The sequence below is a fragment of the Molossus molossus genome, unplaced genomic scaffold (assembly GCF_014108415.1).
Source record: "Molossus molossus isolate mMolMol1 unplaced genomic scaffold, mMolMol1.p scaffold_m16_p_21, whole genome shotgun sequence".
NCBI lineage: Eukaryota > Metazoa > Chordata > Mammalia > Chiroptera > Molossidae > Molossus > Molossus molossus.
The window spans coordinates 46013897-46037524 of NW_023425357.1; the positions used below are offsets into that span (position 1 = coordinate 46013897).

The window sequence follows — 23628 nt, forward strand, 5'->3', positions numbered from 1 at the left end:
ACCTTTCATGTAGCTGAAAGTTACTGGGGGATTCATCCTCATAATTACCATATAGATTATTTTTATTTCTTTCCTGCAATGAAACATTTCAGAGAGCAGTGGTGCTGATTGAATGAAAATTGAACTTGTTAACATTCTTTTCAGCTTAGTCTGTTGTACATAACAGAAGGTTAGCTTTGATGAATTTCAAAATTCTCTTTGATATCCAAGAAACAGACAGTAAAATAATTGTCTCTCGTTTGATATTTTGTATGCCCCCCCAAAAGAGAATTTATAAAACACACTGATAATTCACGTACGTTTTCTTCATACATTATGGTTTGTGTTTAGAGGGCTGACATTTTCTGTTTGATATGTCTCTGGATTTCACTGTGATAGCATGTATTTATAGAAAATGCCACACTGGTGCTCTCGGAATATCAAACATAGTATTAGAAAATTGAAAAAGACGGAAGTAAGGGGGTTAGGGGTATGTTTGAGTATGGTCGTCTTTGTACCTGTTCAGGGAAGGGAGAGAGAGCAAAAAGTCCCATAGAAGATGAGCAAGCAGGGAAGAAAACGATAAACTTTTAAAATATTCATAAGACACTTAAGTCATGATCTAAACAGATGTCCTTTGTGATGACCCGAAGAAAATGGGAATATATCAAAATGAGACATCTCGAATGATCAGCCATAGGTTAGAAGTTTTTATTTTTGGTACAATCGTTTGCTAGGGCTCTAGTTTTGAAGTCAAATTATTTTTGTTTTTACCAAATGATCGGCATGCCATTTTCATACTTTTAAAAGTCTTGCTTTAAGAGAAATAGCAGACTTTCAATTAATACCTTGTTTTAGCAATGTTGCTTAATGTGTTACAGATAAAACAGTTATTTCATGGGTCATTAATGTGTTTAATGCATGGAACATTCTATTAAAACAAGCCCGTATTGTTAGGAGCACCTCCTCGCCATCAACAGAGTCTGCAGAACAGAATCCCAGAGAATGATTCCCTGGCCATGGGGGACCAGCAGTTTCTCATACGAACTGAATGATTACTTCAGAAATATGTATTTTTGGTCAAGTTGCGGTCAAAATCTTTTATTGTAAGTTCACGATAGAAGAGGCATGACTCACGTGAGCAGCGACTCCATTTGAACGGACTGGGATCCATCCGTTCAAATATTTACAGAGCGCCTACTAAGTGCTTCATGTTGTTTCTAAGACTTGGAGATGGAGTATGCTATTTATAAAATTATTTTCTTGATCACCAGTGCCTCTGTCATGCACTACAAAAATTCACGGCGTCTGATTACTCCTTGAAAGGTGCTTGTCATCCGAAGTCAACCTGAACCTTGACAGTGGCGTGCCTGAGGTGCCCCAGCCACAGACATTTTTGCAAGCTACCTTTCTGCTTTCTTTGTAGAACAGATAACCTTCTACCATCCATAGCTTAAAATAAGTACTCTTTGTTCTTGGCCTGTAAATACCTGAACATACGCCTTGTCCGTAAGCTTGGGTTAACTTTAGGGCCATCTATGAAAGTGTGCGCCAACTCCTACTAAGCCCAGTTAGCTATTGTGAAGTGTGACCCGTGATTACTTGCTGGATCAATAATAGGCCAGGAAAAGTGTTACTTGAAAGTTATGCTGTGATTTACTTCCCTGTATCTTTTTAACATACATAATCTATAGTTATCTACTCTACTATTGTATCGTTGGTACTTCCTAGTGGTTCAGGGACAGTAGAGACACCATTTTATATCACTCAGGTCCCCAAATAAAACTGGCATGGTAGCTCATACACTTCTTTTTTTAAAAAAAATATGATTTTATTGATTTTTAGAGAGAGATAGAAACGTCTATTTGAGTGAGAAACATCCATCAGCTGCCTCCTACACGCCCCCTACTGGACATGTGCCCTGGCCAGGAATCAAACCGGCGACCTCTCAGTCCGTGGGACGACGCTCAATCTGCTGAACCATACAGGCTGGGCTCAGATACTTCTTTAGAGGCATGAGAGTTGCTCTCCATACCTTTGCCTGCCCCGTCCCACCCCTCTCTTGTTTGCTGCCGTCCAGCCTCGGCCCTGGAATACACTGGCTCACAGTAAATATTTTATTGTTGACTCTATGAATGAATGAAAGGGCAATGAGAGAATATCTAAGTTATTAGGAGCATACCTTGACTGTTAAATACAACTGGAGGGCAGGGGTTTCAAATACGAACTGCTGTAAAAATGGAATTCCTCTTTATAGTGTTAATTTAGGACAGAATAAAGTAATCATGGAGTTGGCTTCTTGGGAAAACTCAGGAGTTACAGGGCGTATGAATAAAATACCACGAAGTGTTTTATGATAAACTCTTGAAAATTTTATTTTGCTAAGAAACTATTAATTAACTTTGGGGAAGACTGTTTTGCACAAAACGTTCGTGTGGAGGTATGTTTGATTATAACCCTGAGAGTAGTTATTAAGTAAAAACGATCTATTTCAATGCGGCTATTTTGATAAAGTTACGCTTTGTGGTATGTAGGTCTATAATTACCATCGGTATGTGTTTGGCAGAACAGTATTTGTTTCAAGGTCTATTGGGTTAGGAATACAGTACTTTTGCGTAACTATTGATTGCTGTTAATTTGGAAACAAAATTTTAACATTGCTATTGGACAGAACTAAATAATTGAGCATAAAATTACTGGCCTGAATTTCATATTTGTAGTTCTCTGGTATTTATTACTATAAAGCAGTTTTCTTAAAACTGATAATTGTCTGATTACTTCATTTCTCAAGAAGTATTGATTAAAAAACTAGCACAGTGAAAATATATTTAGTCACATTCTCTAATATGTTTGGGTTGTTTGCTTCTTAATTAGATATTATCTTCTATAATGAAAACCTATTATTGGATCGTTATTTGTAAAAGTAGATGGAATATACATTAAACATACTTGTATATTAGATTTTAAACAATTTTTTATGATAAAATCAACCCAGATGGAAGTAAACACCATTGTAATGAGTAAAAATAGATAAAATAGAATAATAATGGGTGGTATTTATCATTTTAAAAATCAAATGGAAAGCATGGATCTTGCATTTGCAAAAGAAACACCACCAGAGAGCGGAGGGTGTGGAGCTGTGAACTAAACTATAGGTGCGGGGTGGGAGGAGGAGGCTTACTCCCTCCCCGGAGGACTGCCTGGAGGCGCTGGCCTGAAAGGATCAGTGAGAAGGATTTGAGTATATACAGGGAGCTGGATTTTCTTGGTTTAGGAAATAAGAACAAACTGTATCCATTTCCCTTCCCACCCAACCTCCATGGTCAAACAGGAAGTCTCAGTTTGGGGCTGATAAGGCCTTCACACCTCTCTTTTGTCCTTAAATAAGACAAAGTAAAACTCTAATCTAGAGCTAGGGCATGGCCCTCTACTTACAGGGACTCTAAGGGTATTTTTTTCCCCTTAATATTTATTTGATTTTTCATTGATCATCTGGGGCCCCATTTCTTTTTTAATTATGCTAGTGATCTAAAAATTCCTTTTAATATAAAATGATTCCGATGTTAACAGTTCACTCACATGATTGATGTTCAATATTAGACTGGGTTTTGGGCAATGTAAGAAAATAAGGGCCCACTCCAGAAGGATCCGTTCTTTGGTTTCCTGTTTTGTTTTTAAAGACAAAGAGGCTCTTCCATCAGGTAGAGAGAGAAGCACGCCTTAGCTGAGCACCCCCACCAAACCATCCCAGGCTATTGCGGCCCTGTTCACTATAGGCAAATAGAAGTCAGTGCACTTTTTTTGTTGTTGTTAATCCTCACCCAGGGATATTTTCCATTGATATTTAAATAGAGTGGAAGGAAGGGAGGAAGGGAGAGAGAGAGAAACATCGATGTGAGAGGACACATCAATTGGTTGCCTCCTGCACGACCCCGACCAGGCCTGGAGATCGAATCTGCAACCCAGGTTTGTGCCCTTGACCAGGAATCGAAGCTTTGACTCTTCGGTCCACAGGCTGACACTTTAACCTTTCATTGATCATCTGGGGCCCCAGTTCTTTTTTAATTATGCTAGTGATCTAAAATTTCCTTTTAATATAACTGCTGGGTCAAACCAGCCAGGGCAGCAGTGCACTTCTTATTAGATGGTCTTCTGCATTTGCAAAAATGAATCCTTAGGTACTCTTCAAAACATAGGTTGAGATGTTAGGCTATGTGTTTATGTTTAAATTTGCATTTATATTATTTTTATGTAAATCAAACTATCTACCATTGATTCAGATGAGTTGCCCATGAGTCGTGATCAGTCAATGTTTATCGGAATGAATAACCCCACTAGATAGATACCAAGCCTTTCAACTCATCCTTCTACACGGAGTAGAATCCAGATCTTGTAGGGTGGGCCACGGGACCTGTGACCCTGTGGCCATTCCTTGCCTCTCTAGCTTCACAGCCGGTCTTGCTTTTCGGGGCCCAGTGACGCCGGCCTCCCTCTCCTTTGCTTATCTGTGATGTGCTCCCTGGTGCTCCAGGCCTTTGCACACGTTCTTCTTCTCTGCCTGGGGTGCTCTTTCCTCTTTTCTGGCGTTGTCAGCTTCTGCTGTCCCTTTAGCCTCAGCTCACTTCCTCAGGGAAGCTCACCCTGATTTCCCCACCATGCAGATCTGGCCCATTCCCACCTCTCCAGTCCCATTGTATTTCGCTCTTCATCTTGCCTACCCGGCTCCCACCTGTACTGGCTCCTTCCGGTTCTCAAGCATGCCAAGCTGTCTCCCCCTCAGATGTTGCACGTGCTGTTCCCTCCACCTGGAACATGCTCCTGCTTTCATGCTTGGCTCCTTCTCGTCGCAGTTACATTTCTATGAGATGCACTTTGGACATCTCAAGATGACATCTCAGAATAGCAGCTCAAATGATATCTTTGCGAAGCCTTTGGTACCGACCCAGTAAAGGTAGTCACCCTCCCATAAATACGTATGTTTTTGAATTACCTATTTATTTTTCTCACAATATTTATCACAGTTTGAATCATGTTCGTGCATAATTTTCCCATTGATGCAGACAGGACATAGACTTTGGACACTTCCCCCACCCAGATAATTTTCGTTATATTTGTCTAGTAAAGTAGTTTGATAATTTCCATTATATTTGTCTAGTAAAGTAGTTTGCAGATGAGGGGGAGTTTGCCCCCCAGGAGACATTTGCCAATGCCGGGCACACTGGTTGTCACCGCCTGATGGGGGAGGGGAAGCCCCAGGCACCTAGCAGGTAGAGGCCGGAGGTGCTAAGGAAGCATTTACAGTGCACATTGTGCCCCTCCCCCAACGAAGAATTATCCAGACCAAAATGTCAGTACTGTGGAGGTTGAGAAACTCTTACCTAATATCTTCAGTTAGAGGACAGAGTAAGACCAAGAAGAGAGAATGAGGTTTTCCCAAATGATGAACAACTTAGAAAATGATGCAAGTGCATCTCGTACAAATGTAACTGCGAAAGAAGCCCAGCGTTTGGCCCCCATGGCTGGATAGCAGAGTGGCGCTCTGCTGTCATTCACTAGATGCTTTGTCTTTCCGTGGTCATTGGTCATCTTTTCAAGATTTCATTTTAATAACTGGGAGGTAATGATTTACATAAAGGCATGACATTTTTTAGGTTATATTCTGGGAATGAAGACGCTGTATCTCTGGTTATACATTTCCTTAGCATGTCATTACTGGTAGGAAAAATTGTGAACTATTTTGAAGGAGTATGTGTGAATTTTTCTTGCCTACATGTTGTCATAGTAAAGTTATTAGTCCATTCTTAATTATGTTTAATCCGAGTAATGTTTGAAAGAATGACAAGGAATTTTCAAAGACACGAGCGTTGATCTGGTGGGTTCTGTGGTTTTGCACATAGTAGGTGTTCAGTGAATATCTTTAAACCAAGCTGACATCTTTCTCTTTCTAATGGGGAATCCTAAGATCAAAGGCAATATCTCTGAAAGGTTACTTTTTTGTGGAAAAAGATCGGCGCTGTTCAGGATTACCTGGTCCCCCAGGCTGTGGTTAATAATCGGTGGCCCTAAGTGAACGTGAGATTCTGGAGAGACATTTTCACCATTAATCTTCTTAGCCGTCATCTTCACACACAGGAAGTTATTATCAGATAACTGCGGACCGTGGCGAACACGAGCGCATTTTGATGTGTAGATTATGTAGTTCAGAGGTTACTTGAAAATATTTAAGAGGCCCTTGGCATATTGACCTACGGGCAATAAGAGCGATTTGAAGCTACGTGGATGGCTGTAGGTTTGGCAAGGCCTTGGCCCCACCACCAGGGTTTTTCAGGGGTGATTCTCACTCCGTCTCCACTGTGGAAGAGCCCTGTTTCTTTTCGTTTCTGTTTTTATCAGTGAAATGTTATGAGGAATCTGTTTATAGAACGGGCACGTGGAAGCCCATGGCTCTCGGAAGCAGCTTCCCGTCGAGCATCACCGGCCGACTGTGCCGCGGGGCCTCGCTCTGCTCAGGTGAAGAAGAGCATGTCCTTCTGGACACTTCCCAGAGGGTCCACTTGGAAACGCCTGGAGGCTTAGCACAGCGCCGGCACCTGGTGTCACCCGGGGAACGGCCCTTACGGCGCGGCCCGGCTGCTTGTCCGCAGGTGGACTTCCCGACGCCAGGGAGCCCGGAGCTAACTCCCGTTTGATGCTGAGACGCCTCTGCAGTGCTCCCGGTGTGGCCTGAGTCAGCCCGGTGTGTACATGCTGCTTGTCACGGGCACGGGGGTCAGGAGAACAAGGCGATTGCTCTCTCAGTGAGAAGCTGTGTCGTCATACTGTCCTCGTGTGTGGCCCGGCCAGCCAACTCATTTGTTAGTATGCGGTCAGAATTAAAACACTTGATTCATATGTACTTTGGACATTCTTTGTAGATATCTTAAAACATTTAGATTGACATAAGTCTGAAAGGACTTTTAAAAAGCATCCTTAAAGGTGTATATGGAGAGCGAAAGTAAGAGTGACATAGCTCACTTCCCAATAGTTGGGGCATGGAAGTGACGTGAACAAGCAAAGGTAGGACTTTTTTTTAATATGTTTTTATTGGTTTTTGAGGGGAGGGAGAAACAATTATGTGAGAGAGAAACATCAAGCGGCTGCCTCCTGCACGCCCCCTATTGGGGGCCAAGCCCACAACCCAGGCATGTGCCCGGACCGGGACTGGAACCGGGCCTCTCAGTCCTTGGAACAACGCTTAGCCCTTGGGACAACACTCAGCCCATGGGACAACGCTCAGCCCTTGGGACAACGCTCAGCCCATGGGACAACGCTCAGTCCTTGGGACAACGCTCAGCCCATGGGACAGCGCTCAGCCCTTGGGACAACGCTCAGTCCTTGGGACAACGCTCAGCCCTTGGGACAACGCTCAGTCCTTGGGACAACGCTCAGCCCATGGGACAACGCTCAGCCCATGGGACAACGCTCAGTCCTTGGGACAACGCTCAGCCCTTGGGACAACGCTCAGTCCTTGGGACAACGCTCAGCCCTTGGGACAACGCTCAGCCCTTGGGACAACGCTCAGCCCATGGGACAACGCTCAGCCCTTGGGACAACGCTCAGTCCTTGGGACAACGCTCAGTCCTTGGGACAGCGCTCAGCCCATGGGACAGCGCTCAGCCCTTGGGACAGCGCTCAGCCCTTGGGACAACGCTCAGCCCTTGGGACAACGCTCAGTCCTTGGGACAACGCTCAGCCCATGGGACAACGCTCAGCCCTTGGGACAACGCTCAGCCCTTGGGACAACGCTCAGTCCTTGGGACAACGCTCAGCCCATGGGACAGCGCTCAGTCCTTGGGACAGCGCTCAGCCCTTGGGACAGCGCTCAGCCCTTGGGACAACGCTCAGCCCTTGGGACAACGCTCAGCCCATGGGACAACGCTCAGTCCTTGGGACAACGCTCAGCCCATGGGACAGCGCTCAGTCCTTGGGACAGCGCTCAGCCCTTGGGACAGCGCTCAGCCCTTGGGACAACGCTCAGCCCTTGGGACAACGCTCAGCCCATGGGACAGCGCTCAGTCCTTGGGACAACGCTCAGCCCATGGGACAGCGCTCAGTCCTTGGGACAACGCTCAGTCCTTGGGACAACGCTCAGCCCTTGGGACAACGCTCAGCCCTTGGGACAACGCTCAGCCCATGGGACAACGCTCAGCCCATGGGACAACGCTCAGCCCTTGGGACAACGCTCAGCCCTTGGGACAACGCTCAGCCCTTGGGACAACGCTCAGCCCTTGGGACAGCGCTCAGCCCTTGGGACAGCGCTCAGTCCTTGGGACAACGCTCAGCCCATGGGACAACGCTCAGCCCTTGGGACAACGCTCAGCCCTTGGGACAACGCTCAGTCCTTGGGACAACGCTCAGCCCATGGGACAACGCTCAGCCCTTGGGACAACGCTCAGCCCATGGGACAGCGCTCAGTCCTTGGGACAGCGCTCAGCCCTTGGGACAGCGCTCAGTCCTTGGGACAACGCTCAGCCCTTGGGACAACGCTCAGCCCTTGGGACAACGCTCAGCCCTTGGGACAACGCTCAGCCCTTGGGACAACGCTCAGTCCTTGGGACAACGCTCAGCCCTTGGGACAACGCTCAGTCCTTGGGACAACGCTCAGTCCACTGAGCCACACGGGCCGGGCACAAAGGTAGAACTTTAAAGAACGAGGAAAAGTGGACAGACAGCTCACGTTTTTTGAAGAGAACTAGCTAAATGTGCGGTAGAACCCGAACGAAAGCTTAGGACAGACTGCTCACGTAAAACCCACTTTTCGATGTAAGTCCGCAGAGACCTACAGAAGTCTCTTCTGCTCGCCAGAAGAACGCAGTATTTCTGGACCGGTGGCGGGGAAGCCTGTCCGCCGGCGTGGAAGAGCCACGTTGATCCATGTCTCCGGGATTCCACAGGCAGCAGATAACTCAGAACTTATTTTTAAAAGGACAACGCGTTTTTACTCTTCAACCCTAGCAATTAGCTACAGACTGTTTAAACGGTGTAGCTCTTCTTTTTAGATTTTCCAGGTTAAGCTACTTTCGTTTATTTAGTTTGTTGAGTGGTTTTGTACATGGAAACAGTTAAGGCGCCCCCTCCTTGCCCCTCCCGTTCCGGTCCTCAGAATGTACCACTGCTGTGAGTTAGGGTATACACTCGTCCTTCTTCGACCAACAAAGGGGCGGACGCTAGAATTACTTTGCAACTTGCTCTTTCACTTCCTGTCTCTGGGATATCACTCTGGGCCGTGGTTCTAAGCCATTTTGCTGCACCCTGGCTGGGGGTACTGTCTGGAGACCTTTGTGACTGTCATGACTGGTGGGGAGGGAGGGGCTGCTGCTGGCATCAGGGAGGCGGAGGCCAGGGTTGCTGCCAACATGCTGCCATGCACAGGGGCCCCACCACGAAGACGTATCTGGTCCAGGATGCTGAGAGTCAGGATTTAGGACTCTACTCTAGGCCAACACATGCAGATCTCATTCATTAGTTTAAAAAAGCTTTAGAATAGCTTGTAGTGTGGTAGATCATAATTTATTTAACCAGTCTCTTATTGATAGCTAGGACTCCTTATTTTTATTTTTTTTTTATCCTCACCTGAGGACATTTTTTTTTCCATTTTTTATTCAGATAGAGGGGGAGGGAAAGAGAGGAAGAAAGAGAGAGAGAGAGAGAGAGAGAGAAACATCGACGTGAAAGGAACACATTGAGTGGCTGCCACCCACACGACCCAACCAGGGCCGGGGACAAACTGCAACCGAGGTACGTGCCCTTAGCGGGAACCAAACCGGGTCTCTCTGGACCACAGGCCGACGCTCTAACCGCTGAGCCAAACTGGCCAGGGCAGGGCTCCTTATTGAGTGGCATTTTATACACTTAGTATTATGGAACCAAATGTTCTAGTTTAGTTATTTACAATTTGTCTGTGTCTGTAAAGGGCAAAAAATCTAGCCTTACCAAAAAGACTCCAAAGAGGAACAGTTAAGAATTCATGGGCTCGTGTACAGAATTAGATTCTGGGTCACCGTGAGTCAAGAGAATTTGGTTTCAGTAAAATCACAGACTCACTTTAAATGACAGGTCTCAAAGTAAGTCATTTGAAAAGCATATTTTCAATTTTTGGTTCTTTGGAAAAAGAAAAGCTACACCTCTAAAGGCCTTTCGTACGACTGCCAAAAACAGGAGGCTGATTCTGAAGGGACGGAAGTGACTTCCCGCAAAGCTAACTGATCTCTGCGCCTCCTTTTTATACATCCTTCTAAGAACCCATTAGTACATGAAATCACGGTGGGTTGAACAAAAGCAAACAAGCAAGTTTAAGATGAAAAAAGGGATAGCCAGTCCGAAAGACGCTGAATGACTTCCAGATGCTGTGGACATTGCGACTCGGGTGGGAGCGAGCCTCTGGTTAACCGCAGAGCGCTGTGCAGAAGGTGCCCTGGAGCAGATGTTTGCGGCGGCCTGTCCGGCCCTGCCCTGCACGTGGCAGATGCGTCCCGGGAAGGGTCACAGAACCAGCCCCCCTCGCGGAGCCGGGTCCAGTGCAGGGACGCCGGAACCGTGTGTGTGAGAAGGCCGGCAGGCCGGCTGGTGAGCCCGGAGGGGAGGGACCCGCTTCACCCCTCCCGCCTCATCCGTTCTCTCGCTCAGAAGCACTAGCCGGAAGTTTATCTTTCCTTTGCTAATAGTCTTTTTAAAATTATTTTTAAAGACCCTCCAGTGACCCTTCTATTGTGTAATAGGCTAGGCTGGGTAATTTGGGCTTTGTGCTTTTGTCCTTTCAACTTTTTTGGCACGAATCCTTATAGTTAATAAATTAACAGAGACCATCTTCTGGGATAGGTCACACCTATCAAAACTGCAACAGGTTACATCTGTCTGAAGAACTGCAAACATTATAAGGTCATTGATTTTCTTTTTTTTTGAGGTAATTGACATATATCATTATTAATAGTTTCAGGTACACAACATATTGTACAAATATATACGGTATTTGTGTATATTATGAAACGATCACCACGGGTCTAGTTAACATCTGTCACCATACATGGTTACAAAAAATCTTTTTCTGTGATGAGGCTTTTAAGATCTACTGTCTTAGCAACTTTCAAATATGCGATGTTATTAACTAGAGTCTCCGCTGTTTAGTACATCCTGATGACTTGTTTGTGATCGGACATTGGTACCCTTTGCCTCCTCCACCCATTTCACCCACTCCCTCATCCCTGCACGTCCACGGATACTTAGGAAAACTCAGCGCGTCCTCTGTTGTGTTGCCTTTTCAGGATCAGAGCCACACACAAGTATCACAGTACCGTCAGGACCCCTCCTTGATCATGCGGTCCATCGTCCACATGACCGATGCAGCGCGCTCCGGGATCATGGCTCCTGCCCAGCTCACCACCATCAACCAGTCTCAGCTCAGCGCCCAGCTGGGACTGAATCTGGGAGGAAGCAGTTTGCCCCACACGTCCCCGTCACCGCCAGCGAGCAAATCGGCAACCCCCTCCCCTTCCAGCTCCATCAACGAAGAGGATGGCGAGGAATCCAGCAGAGTAAGTTCCCTGCTAAGCACAGAAGCATCCAGGGAACTGGGGATCACCCCATGCTCACGTCTTTGAGCTTCATTTATGGTTTCATCTTCTTTCTCTTCAGGGATTTGGAGTAGCGTTTAAACTTAGGATGATTCAATTTTTTTCACTCCTTTTTTTTATCCTTACCCAAGGATATTTTTCTGTTTATCATCAGATGGAGTGGGAGGAAGGGAGAGAGAGGGAGAGAGAGAAACATCGATGTGAGAGAGACACATCAGCTGGTTGCCTCCCACACTACCCGACCAGGGCTGGGGCGAACCACAACCGGGGTACATGCCCTTGACCGGTATCAAACTGGGACTCGTTGGTCCTTGGGCCGACGCTCTAACCGCTGAGCCAAACTGGCCAGGGCTCACTCACTTTCTACGTAACGTGTATTCAACCAGAAATTGGGAGATCTGGCTTCTATGGGTTAGAAGACATTGAACAAGCCCTTGAACTCTGGTAGGCCTAATTTTCTGAACCGGCTAAAGGGGGGGCTTGCAATAGGCTTGTATTCTACACGTGCTCTGGTTTGAGGTTAGTGTCCACGCGGGTGAGTTTCATCCAGGTAGTTGGCTGAACTGCCGCCCCATGTGACGGCCTTGCGCCTTCCATGGTGTTTATCATTTATGACGTTCTAATGGTCGTACATCTTTGCTTTTGTCATGGAACGTGTATATTATTTAAATAGACATAGTTTGAAATAAAAACTCAGTTGCAGGCATGGCTTTTCTGAATGCCTAGAAAAGTGTTCTGTTTCATTCAAGTTATTCTAGGTCCACAATGACCCATTCCTTATCCATTAATCATGTGCTGTACCCCTACTGTGTGCTTGGCATTTTACTTGGTTCTGGTGATATATATAAAGATTTATGAGTTACTACCCTTGGGACTCCCCCCTGGGGATTAAGAGCCATGTTGAAAAGGAGCTGCAGATGTGCTTAGTGGGGTAATTGATGTATCTGGTGTCCTGACGTTGTAATTCATTCTGCTTGGGAGAGCAATCTGAGGGACACTTTATTGGGGAGGTGATATTTGCATTGGGTCTAAGAGGATACATAAAACTTTGTGAGGCAGAAGAGAGAGGCCAGCATTCCGGTAGACGGAGTAATGGAAATACAATAGAGTTTATGGCTGTCACGAACAGCTTGATATGGAGGAGGAGATAGGAGCTGGAGAAAGAAATGGCCGAAACGTGGTACCTTTCTCCTGTTGCTCGCGGAGAGCTGATAGTTTGCATAGTGGAACGGCAGAAGCAGAGCCATGCCTTCGAAAGGTAACTTCGGCTCCACGGAGACTGCACTGTAGAGGGAGGGGCCTGAGGAAAGGGAACCAATTAGAAGAGCCTTTTTATGAAGTGTTTCATTTTAGCAAAGGAAAGAGTGGAAAGAAGGTGTCGGATCAGTGAGACATTTAAGGGGGAGAATCATCGAGGTTTGGTGAGCCCCTGGAATTTGAAGGAAGCAGAAGATAAATTGGGTTTTAGTTTGAGAGCCAACATGCGTACAAGTGAATGAGGGGGTCGCCCCAGAAAGAGAGTGTTATTTTTCTCCCCACGGGGAAGATGAGAGCTTGGCATGTGCTGGGTTGAATCTGAGACGCTGTCGTTGAGTCTAGAGCTCAGGTCATTGAAGTGCAGCTGTGGACCGGGACCATCAGCCCGTAAAGACACGGGAGTAATCAGAATTTCTCAGTGTCCAAGGAGCAAGTCAAAGCCAGAGCCCTGAGCGTTTGTTTTTAAGTGGCCAATGGAAGACGAGATGCTAGAGAAGCTGAGAGGATGAGAAGTAGGCGTGGACAGAGTCATGTTGTGGGAATTTCAAGGAGGGTTTGGTCAGTCGCACCCTGTTAGCACCCCCGGGCACAGAGCGGGCCAGGGCACCAACAGTCTGCACAGTGAGCTGAAGCCAGAAATATTGGCTAATTTTAGGAAGCCAGCTCAGATATTATAGGCCAGGAAGGGATCCCCTGCAGTTAAAGTAGCTTTCAGGTTATTCACACATTGTGAAGGTTTATTCTCTACACTTGAGGGGCCCTGGCTTGTCTTCAAGGTGCTCACGTTCCAGTAAGAGTCAAATCTGACAAAACAAAGAAGATGATAAATGCTTTTAACAACCTACTGGTAAAAACTAAATTAAATTAAGTTTTTAAAAATAATGATGGAAGAAACTCAAGGGGTGTCGAGGCACAGCTAAGTGAGAGACGGTCATTACACAGTCAGATGGACACCTTTCACTTCACCCACATGCCACGGATTTTAACACCGGCCTCGGTGCCAGCCTGAAATGGTCTCAGCTCCAGAGAAGGCTTTCTGCGACTCCTAAGCTGAAGCCACGGGCTAGGTTTTATGCAAAGACAAGGAATCCAGTTTCTCTTTTAAGCAACATAGCTGGCAAAGGAAGATCAACTCGGTCGTTGATTATGTGTCTTTGGGGTTAAGCTCTTTCTTCTCCCTTTCCGACCCTGTTGAGTCATCTACCAGAGGAGTTTCCTTAGGAGAATTAGTTCTGAGTTCTTATTTAACCTATGAGATTCTCCATTTCTGGTTTGTTCTTAACAGTTAACGACAATTAGGGAAAGTCAAATGTATCCAAGAAAGATGCCCAAAGTTGTCAACCTGTGAATGTTGTTTCGCAGGGGATGAAACGGAAGGCCTCTGGTTTGGAAAAGCCACCCTGGAAGTCCTTTCATCTTGTCACTTGTCACAGTGTCATTGTCGGCACAGACAGCGCCACATTGTTTTCCAGGAAAATAGTATAGATGGTGACTCAGAAAAATCTGTGTGTGTGTGTATTTTTTTTTTCTTGTGGCTAAAGTCATATTTTTTTCATTGAGGAAAACGGCGTCAGTTGAAGTTCTGTCTAAAGGCATCTGACTCCGTCACACGTTCAGACTAGTTAACTAGAGTTAGACAAGTCTCCCTTCCTCTGAGAATTTCGAAAAAATACTGTGAGGTCTATAAAACGGCACTGAGTTCATTGTGTGAGCTACCAAAGATGACGTCCTGGAGGAGAGGAGAAATGTGGCCTCATGCACCTGAAGCATGTGGCGTGCTTGGGTGACACACGGATGCTGGGGCACTCGGCCAGGGCAGACGCACGCCCCTTGCAAGCCAGCGGTGATTGCCCAGCAGCTCGAGGCTCCTGCCGTCCGACACACCACTTACCGTTTCCTCCCCAAGAATATTAGTGTTCGGATTAAGTTCCGAGTGTCCCTCATTCAGAAAGTAATGACACTCTTGGAAAATTTAAATTAGGATTTAAGACTCAAGGTCATTAAAAGCCAATCAGTTAGTCGCTTGGATTTATCTCTGTTCGTCTTGCCCAGGGCTGGCTTTTAAGACAGATTTTGTCAAACATTTCAGCGTTCTTGATGAAGTTAGCTGCAACATTATCTTCAATATAGTCATGTTCTAATCTAGGGGGATGGAACAAGGTTGACAGAGCCTCCCGTCTGCTTGTCTGATGAGTGTATAATCTTGGAAATTAGATGGTGGTGGCAGGTGACCCGGGAGGTCAGTGGTTTATACTGTCGGAGGGCTGTTCCCACATCATGTCTGTGGTTTTATCTCCAGAGCTCACACTGTGAATGTGTGTGCGTGTCTGTATGCCGGTGTTATTCCGGGTAGGCCTATTTACCACAGACAATAAAAGTCTTCTTCTTGGTCTTCTTTTTAGCCTTAGTGAGTTGAAGATCAACTATTGGTCTGTCACAGGTTTTTAATTTTGTGAAGATGATCCATTTCCTTTCTGTCTCCAGTTAAAGGAGGTTTGACATTTTTACATGTCTTGTTGTTCTCTTCTTTAGAAAGTTAATATTTTATAAAATAAAGATGCCTTTACCCATACTGTGCAAGCTTAGGGATTATAGCTAATTTCCATTTGAGTTTCCAGGGGCCCATTAGCAAAGTAACATTCTCGTAAAAGAAAAAATCAGCCTCAAAAAAATCAATTCAGACACATCCTACATACGGCATGTGACTAGGGCAAGGGACCTCATTTAAAATATCTGAGTGTGGTCAACATCCTGAATATTATTTAGATTTACTTCTAAACCCCCTGAAAATGTAAGTGTAAAATATTTTGTTTATGTGTATGTGTGTAGACTGGCATACATATATATATATATAGCATTGCCTGGTACAGAGTGTTCTGTTTTTCATTACTCATAACTGCTATTTAGAGCATATGTTGTAAATATATTGAAGATACTTCTGGATCTCATTAATCAATGTTCTAAATGCTAATCTCTGCTGTCCACGGAACTCGAAGCGAGTTCGCCCCTCCCCCGCTCCGCGTGGCAGTTCGTCTGTGGCCGATGCCTCAGGAAACCTTAAAAGAACAATTGCGGCCCCGAGTAGGTCTTGCTGCAGATACATTCCAGGCAGTGAATTTTCTTCGTGCTTTGCAGGCCATCGGAGAGAAACGGGCGGCTCCGGATTCTGGCAAGAAGCCCAAGACTCCAAAGAAAAAGAAAAAGAAAGATCCCAACGAGCCCCAGAAGCCGGTGTCAGCATATGCCCTGTTTTTCAGAGACACACAGGCTGCAATTAAAGGTCAAAACCCCAACGCAACCTTTGGAGAGGTCTCAAAAATCGTCGCGTCCATGTGGGACAGCCTCGGAGAGGAACAGAAGCAGGTAAGGCAAAGCCCCCGGGTGGCCACCGTGCTAGAAAGTGGCCCGCGTGCCGCTTACGTCTCTTCCAGGGGAATGAGTACATTTACTTAGTATGATCTCTCCCCACAAAAGCCTTTCTAAGCTACGGAATGAACAAAACACACAAATACATGAGCCCAAACCACTCTCCAGTTATGTGGGTTTCTCCGTCCCCATAAGGGTGTGTGTTCCAAGCCCATTTAGAGGAAAGTTGGAGGAAATCCAGGCGGTGCCCTGCTAGCATAAACTTTTGATGATAATCTCTTCATTTTAAATAACATGGACTATTTTCCTCCTTTGTTCAGAAAGGGCACTGCAAAGCCACGGGTCCATCCTGCGTGCCTTTTCTGTGATCATCTTTCTGAACTCTGTGCTCTCCCGGTGGGTTCCCAAACTTTGAAGCCGTCTCTGCGTGTCTCATTATTTTCCCCAGGCATTTGAAATTTTATTCCAGGTTCATTTGAAAGCTCGGCAGTATGAGAGGTGTTGAGAGATTAGCCATGCCGGTGGGAGAGCCTTGCTTAGGGCCCAGGCCCTTCTCCTCCCCAGGGGCGCCGCCGCACAGTGCAGAAGAGAATGTCTTTCCGGGGGGCAGTCCTCCCTGGCTCTTGTGTGAAACTCCAGTGACCATTAATAGGAGTTAACTTTACAGCGCCTCAGAAGAATAGACCCCCTGTTAGTAAGAACATAGAATAATTGTCTCAGGACTGGAGAGTGAAAACCCTTGATTTTTTTCTTTACAAATCCTGAAACCGTTTTCACCAGCTGGTTTTGTGGGGATGGTGCAACTGTAGAATTTGCCGGATGGCCGTGAGCTGAGGTGCCGGGAACCCAGGCAGGGACCCCGTCTGGCTGGCGGCTGCATCTGATTTTAAATCCGGAGAGAAAGATAGTTGTGCTTTGGTCTAACACCCAGCCATCGGGTCGCTGTTAGGAGCGAAGCCCACATCATGTGTAACATACTGGGCAGTATTTGTGGAACTCATGGGTCTCTCTAATGGAAACCCCCCATCTTTTATTATGTACCACTTTTCTTCCCTGCAAAAGAAAAGGAAGGTCCAAAGGCCTCCATCTTTCCTGTCTTCACACACTCTGCCTGTGTTGGCATTTTGACTCTCTGATTTGGGACAGTTTGGAAACGTGAGGGAAAGGAGACGTTGATGGAGAAACTTGTGACTTTCAGTAACGTCAGCCATTTGCAGCCGGCTTCCTGGTCCCTTTGCTGCCTTTGCACGAGGCCCTCGGCGGTCACCCCAAGAACCTGTGCTGCAACCTGAAACCTTTTCTTATTGGCCACAATAACTCAAAATTGTGGCCGTAGTGAGGGTGGCTGGGTTTTGTTTTGGGGCGTGTGTGTGTTTACGTTTATCGAAGTCCGGAAAACCAGCTTTTTGTGTGTTCTGTGAGCTACGCTGTGACCTACGTCAGGCAGCAGTTATTTTACGGTTCAGACCTTGTGGTGCTAATTGTGGTGTCTCAACAGGTGTATAAGAGGAAAACGGAAGCTGCCAAAAAGGAATACCTGAAGGCCCTGGCCGCGTACAGGGCCAGCCTGGTGTCGAAGGTAAGCCCGTGGGCGGCCAGCCTCCCGGTCAGTGCTGAAAACAGCCCCCAGCTCCGGAAATCTAAAGGGCAACTCCGTAAGGCTTGACCGCAGAAGCCGCTTGAACAACATGTACATTTGTTTGCTTTATGGATTCCTGGCATGATGGCATGAAAAATATGATAAATTGAACTAATTTCAGCTGCTAAATCAAAATTGTTTCCAAAGGAGTCACTGATCTCTAGATGTGTGTTGAAGCTACTTAGACACATTTTAAATAGCCTCTTATTCTTTTTGTACTTCAGACTGAGCTGTGTGTGAATGTCCTCTGTTTAAACTGGGAAACGTGTTTGTCAGGCATCTTTGCACATCATATCATAAATTCACCCTTGGCTACATTGTTGCAATAGGGAGATTGCATTTTTTGACCCAACTGTTCCACATCATATAAATAAATAAACCTTATGATTATTTAAAATTAAATTATGCTCCCAGTACTGAAAAAAAAGCCATGTCTATATATTATATGTAGAGTACACAGTAGACCCTGATGGATTATAAAATTCACCGAGATCCCAAAGCTGGTGCCACAAGGTATTAGTGCCTTGAACCAAAAGGAGCCTGAGCTGTTACATTATACTATTTAACATTTCATTAACTTTGTCTGCAGCCTTCCCAGAACTGAGAGAGGCTCTGGCGAGATTGCATTGAGCTTAGGGTTCTCACCTTGACATGTGTCCTGGGCCAGGGTCCATGTTGTCCCGTCTGGACCTGCAGCCTCGCGCAGGGCCTCCGGGCATGGCGGGTGTGGGGAGCAAGGCCACTCGAAAGGGGTTGTCCCACTTTTCTCCTCCCGAGTTGTTTCTTTAAGGTAAGATCTCCCGGGGGCAGCTGCTCAGAAGCAGGGCGAGAGAGTCCTCCTGCCTTTGACAGCGGAGGTGGGCGGGTGGGAGACGCGCTTGCACTTCGCTGGAAAGAAAGCAGTCTTCGGGTCGATGGCAGACCGCCTTCTGAGCCTCTGGGACACACGGGAAGGTGCCAGATCCCGGCAGAAAACCCTGAACGGGGCCGTCGATGCTCGGAGCTGAGGTTAGCTGATGGCTGATGAGGCGGAGTGACGGGGCGGGCGACCCGGGAGTGCCCTTCGCAGACCGTCACTCGCTCGTTCGCCCAGGAGCGGGCAGAGCTGACCCCTGGCGTGGAGCCGCCTGGCTGCCCGTGCGTGGGCCTCGGCCAAGGCCCAGGAACCAAAGCCACTGCGGAAAGCCACCGACCGAGAAGGCACAAGTTAGACGTTGTCCACTGGGTACCAGAAAGGGGATTCAGAAATATTTTTGAATGGAACTCTGACTAAAATGTCAGTAGATGGGCTGTTAAAAGACTAAATCTAAAGCTCCGTGTGTCTGTCGTCTCCTCAGGTAAGTGCAGCTTAAGGGCGGGCTGAATTCACACTCAGAGACCCGGCGGCAGCGGGCACAGCCCCGGGTGCAGGGGTCGAGCCGGGACACAGCTGCTCCCAGGCCTCGCAGGCCAGCGTGGGGTCCGCCCGCTCGGACCCTGGGCCCAGCTGGGCCCCCGACTTAGAGAGGGGTGGCCATCCGTGGAAGGCCGTCCGGACGGCGGCCTGCACCACGAGGACTGAAAATCAAGCCATGCTCAAGCCAGGGACGCAAGCAGAAGCGAGGATTGGGAGCGTGTGACGCCGCCTTCACAGTCACGTGTGGCGGGCCAGGGCCGCTCGGAGCCTGGGCTGCAGGAGCTGGTCCGCGGAGCGCGGTTGCGGGGCGAGGTTCCGCCTCACGTGAGCAAAGCACCTGGGGTCGCACCCTGCGCGCCTGTCACGGGGCCTCTGCGGTCGGAGCCGGGGACACCCCCTCTGATGGGGGACCGCTGCCACTGCAGTCTTCACAGCCACCAAAACTTCACGGAAGCCTCATCTTCCCTGACGCCGTGTGTCCAGGCAGAAGTGTGGGCGTGGCTGGTCCTGCACCGATGACACCCCAGCAGCCCGTGCAGCCCGGGCAGACCTGACTCCGGCAGGGCACCGACCTCTCTCCCCCTAGGTTGCCAGTTAAAACCGACAGCAGCCAACACAACAGTAGCCGTCTGGTGTGAATGGATCAACATTATACCTATTCTGATCATATCAGCAAAAATATATTTTTTGGCGTGCCGCAGAATTTCAGTAGTTAGCTTATGTGCCATGAGATGAGAAGATGGAAAATCACTGGTCTATTCCAGCAAGGTCACTTCTCAGCTTCCTTCTGATACATTTTATCAATCCGAGTAATAAAAATCTGGAAGTAAACATTCAAAATAATTTAGAGAGAGCGGCCATCAGCTTGATGGCTCCGTGGTGCTCCCATTAGCCCTCCTCCCAAACCCCGGGTTTTGTGAAGACTAAGAAGAAAAAACAGTCTTTAAGAGGAGTCATTCCCATCACTGTTGCATTAGTAAGAAATATTTTTTTGAGGAGGTAATTCTCTGTGTTTAGTACAAAATGCAATGGCTTGTTTCTCGTGATGGGCCCCAGAGCCGCTGTTTATAACAGGGAGCTCGATGCACGAGTTGTGAACACTCTTCCCTCGCCTGTGACTGCTTTGGTAAATTCTGGAACTCTGCAATCAGTTGGTACACTAAACTGTTTCTAACATCGCAAAGTACTTCAATTTAGTACCTCTGAGGAATTCAGTCATGTTGTTCTTATATTCACGTGAGCACTGTTATAAAAGAATCACACAAATTCAGGGCTTTGTCGTTTTCTGGTAGCAGTAGTTGTTAGTAAAAATTGCTAAATTTACTAAATGCTTCCTGTGGGCCAGGCACTGTTCTGAGTGCCTCACGCAGAGGAGTTGGTTTAATTCTCGCCACCTGTCCGCCAAGTAAAGACCATACAACCCCCTATTATAGATGAGGAAACTGAGGGGCAGGATGAATGAACTTGCCCAAACACAGAGTTGTTGCGTCTTAGAGGCAGTACTGTGTTCAGGCAGTCTGGCCTCTTGTGGCGACGTTTGGTGGAGAGGCTAGTGCAGACTTAAATGCTGAAGAATTACTGCTCTTAAACATGTGTATCAGTCATGTGTTGCTACAGTACTGCTGTGTAACAAGCAGCTGCAAAGCCAAGGACCTCACAAGACAAGGATCCATCTCAGAGCATGCCAGCCCGCTGATTGTTCTTTAGACGGAGGGCGTGGGGGCAGGATCAGCTGGCTCTGCTCCTCTGTCTGGGTCGGCATGGAGGTGCGGGTGGGGGTGACAGGGACTGGACTCATCCCCGGACGTGGCAGTTGGCTGGCTCTTGAGTGGGATCACTGAGCCTTGGGTCTGTCATCACCCGCATGGCAGTGGGACGTTCTGAGGGGCAGTGTATGTGAAGGGGGCAAGGCCTCCTGAGACCTCACTTCCGCCATGTTCTGTGGAGCAGAGCAAAGGCACAAGGCCAGCCCCTGTCAAGAGGTGGGGACTCTGAGTCTATCTCTGAGATAAGCTAAAGAGTCACATGACAAAGCGCTTGGGTACAGGGAAGCATGAATAACTGGCCATACTGAAAAAGACTTAAATATTTTAACTACATGTGCATTGTAATATTTTGAACTTTTGTTCCCCATATGCAGGCGGCCGCCGAGTCAGCGGAAGCCCAGACCATTCGCTCTGTCCAGCAGACCCTGGCGTCCACCAATCTGACATCCTCCCTCCTCCTCAGCCCTCCGCTGTCTCAGCACGGAGCAGTGTCAGCAGCACCTCAGACTCTGCAGCAGTCACTCCCTCGGTCCATCGCTCCCAAGCCCTTAACCATGAGACTGCCCATGAACCAGATTGTCACGTCAGTCACCATTGCGGCCAACATGCCATCGAACATTGGGGCCCCGCTGATCAGCTCCCTGGGCACAGCCCTGGTGGGCTCGGCGTCCTCCACCCAGGTGAGCCCTTCTGTGCAGACCCAGCAGCAGCAGCTCCAGCTGCAGCAGCAGCAGACGCAGCAGCAGCAGATGCAGCAGATGCAGCAGCAGCAGCTCCAGCAGCACCAGATGCATCAGCAGATCCAGCAGCAGATGCAGCAGCAGCATTTTCAGCACCACATGCAGCAGCACCTGCAGCAGCAGCAGCAGCTGCAGCAGCAGATCAGCCAACAGCAGCTGCAGCAGCAGCTCCAGCAGCAGCTCCAGCTGCAGCAGCTGCAGCACATGCAGCACCCGTCTCAGCCTTCGCCTCGGCAGCACTCGCCCGTCGCCTCTCAGATGACGTCCCCCGTCCCCGCCATCGGGAGCCCCCAGCCGGCCTCCCAGCAGCACCAGTCGCAAATACAGTCGCAGACACAGACTCAAGTGTTACCGCAGGTCAGTATTTTCTGAAGACGCCCGCGGCAGGCGGATGGGCGCGAGGAGGCGAGTGGAGGGTGAACCGTCTGCGGCCGAGACTCGTAAGTTGTGTTGGTTCCGCAGAAACGTGGAACAGATCACATGGTCCTCTGGAATGTCTATTAGATAGGCAATAAGAACCCCAGTGTAGCTGAGCACCCGCCGCTAGCTGACTCTAAACCACTTTGTTTTTAAACAAGAAAAGCTGTGCTCTTTTATGTGATGCCTTTTTTATTTATTCAGGCTATACCTACAATATGTGAATCAGTCCGTCTCATGAACCCTGGACTGCACACTGGCCTGTCTGAGTCACAGGACACGGCCTTATTTCTCCAGAAGTGAATAAACGCACCCCCAGGCTATGGGAACACGCGGACCCCGACAATTAAAAGCACAGTTGTAACTGCCTGAAATCGGAAGACCCCAGTTTCATACAAACATTTGTATGACATGAATAGTCGATGGCATTTTTTTGTCATGAAAAAATAATGTAAATCACAGACTTTTGCCAAAGGTCTTATTTTTTTTTTTTCCCTAAATATCTCCAGAAAAAAAAAATGCAAGTGATTACATTCAATTATTGACTCATTTCCACTTTTTACCCATGACTTCTCCAAAGCCAACCACCATATATGTCGTGACAGTATCGATGACCACTGTTAGCCCATTATATCCATTCCAATTAGGGGGAAAGAATGTGAATATTATATTCTGTGTTTTGAGTGACAAGTTTCGAAAAATAAAAACACTGTATTTTTAAAAGGGAAATGAACTTAAATGAAGACAGTTATTACAAAAGTTAAGATTTAAAAAAAAAAAAGCAAGAGTTTTTATTATGACGTAATACTGGTAGAATATTTAAAAGGCGCACCACTTCTGAATAATCAATGTAAATATTTTCTTTCAAAGTTGTAAGTTTTCATATCATGTGTTGTAAAGTTTTCATAAATGAGGCTTTAACGTAAACACTGGTGACACGAGCCATTCATTGCTACGTTGCTTATTGTGTTTTTATGCTGTTTTATACTTTTTTATGAGTTATGATAGCAGCAATTAAGTTGTTTGTATTTTGCTTAACTAAAACAAAAATGCTTTTATCTTGCTATAGAATAAACACATTTCAGTAAAAACTGTGGACTGTATTTTGATGCAACAACCAGGACACTGTTCACTTTTCAAATAAAATGCTGTGTCACATTTCACTTTCGATTCCTTGGATACGTATCAGATGGGGAGATAGGCCACATACCAGCTTACATGGAACTCCTAGCTAAGAATGTGGATGGCATGTCCCCGAACCAGGGGCCTTGCGAAAAATCAAAACAAAACATTGGAAACATTTTTGTGATGGTCTGTTTGGTAAGGTGTGAGCAGAAGGTAAGCACAGAGGAAAAAGCCGTCGTCTTCTACGAGGGGCGAGAGCTCGCTGGCCTTGTGTTGTTGTTGCTCTTAAAACTGGTGGTGAATGCTAATTCTTAAGCCAAAATAATTATTTCAG

At 47.1% G+C, this 23628-nt stretch overlaps 1 protein-coding gene across 2 annotated transcripts in view; it reads left to right on the plus strand.

Moving 5' to 3' along the window:
• The window catches only part of TOX3 (TOX high mobility group box family member 3), a 102909-nt gene extending 79584 nt beyond the window's left edge, over positions 1-23325 (plus strand). Inside the window, exons 4-7 of one of the 2 annotated variants that reach the window (XM_036275423.1) lie at positions 11280-11549; positions 15981-16208; positions 17710-17790; positions 21387-23325. In XM_036275423.1, coding sequence (XP_036131316.1) covers positions 11280-11549; positions 15981-16208; positions 17710-17790; positions 21387-22124 — 1317 coding nt within the window. In that variant the 3' untranslated portion in view covers positions 22125-23325. The remainder of the gene's footprint in view (positions 1-11279; positions 11550-15980; positions 16209-17709; positions 17791-21386) is intronic. The other variant, XM_036275424.1, reaches the window with a different exon arrangement.
• The last annotated feature ends 303 nt before the right edge of the window (positions 23326-23628 follow it).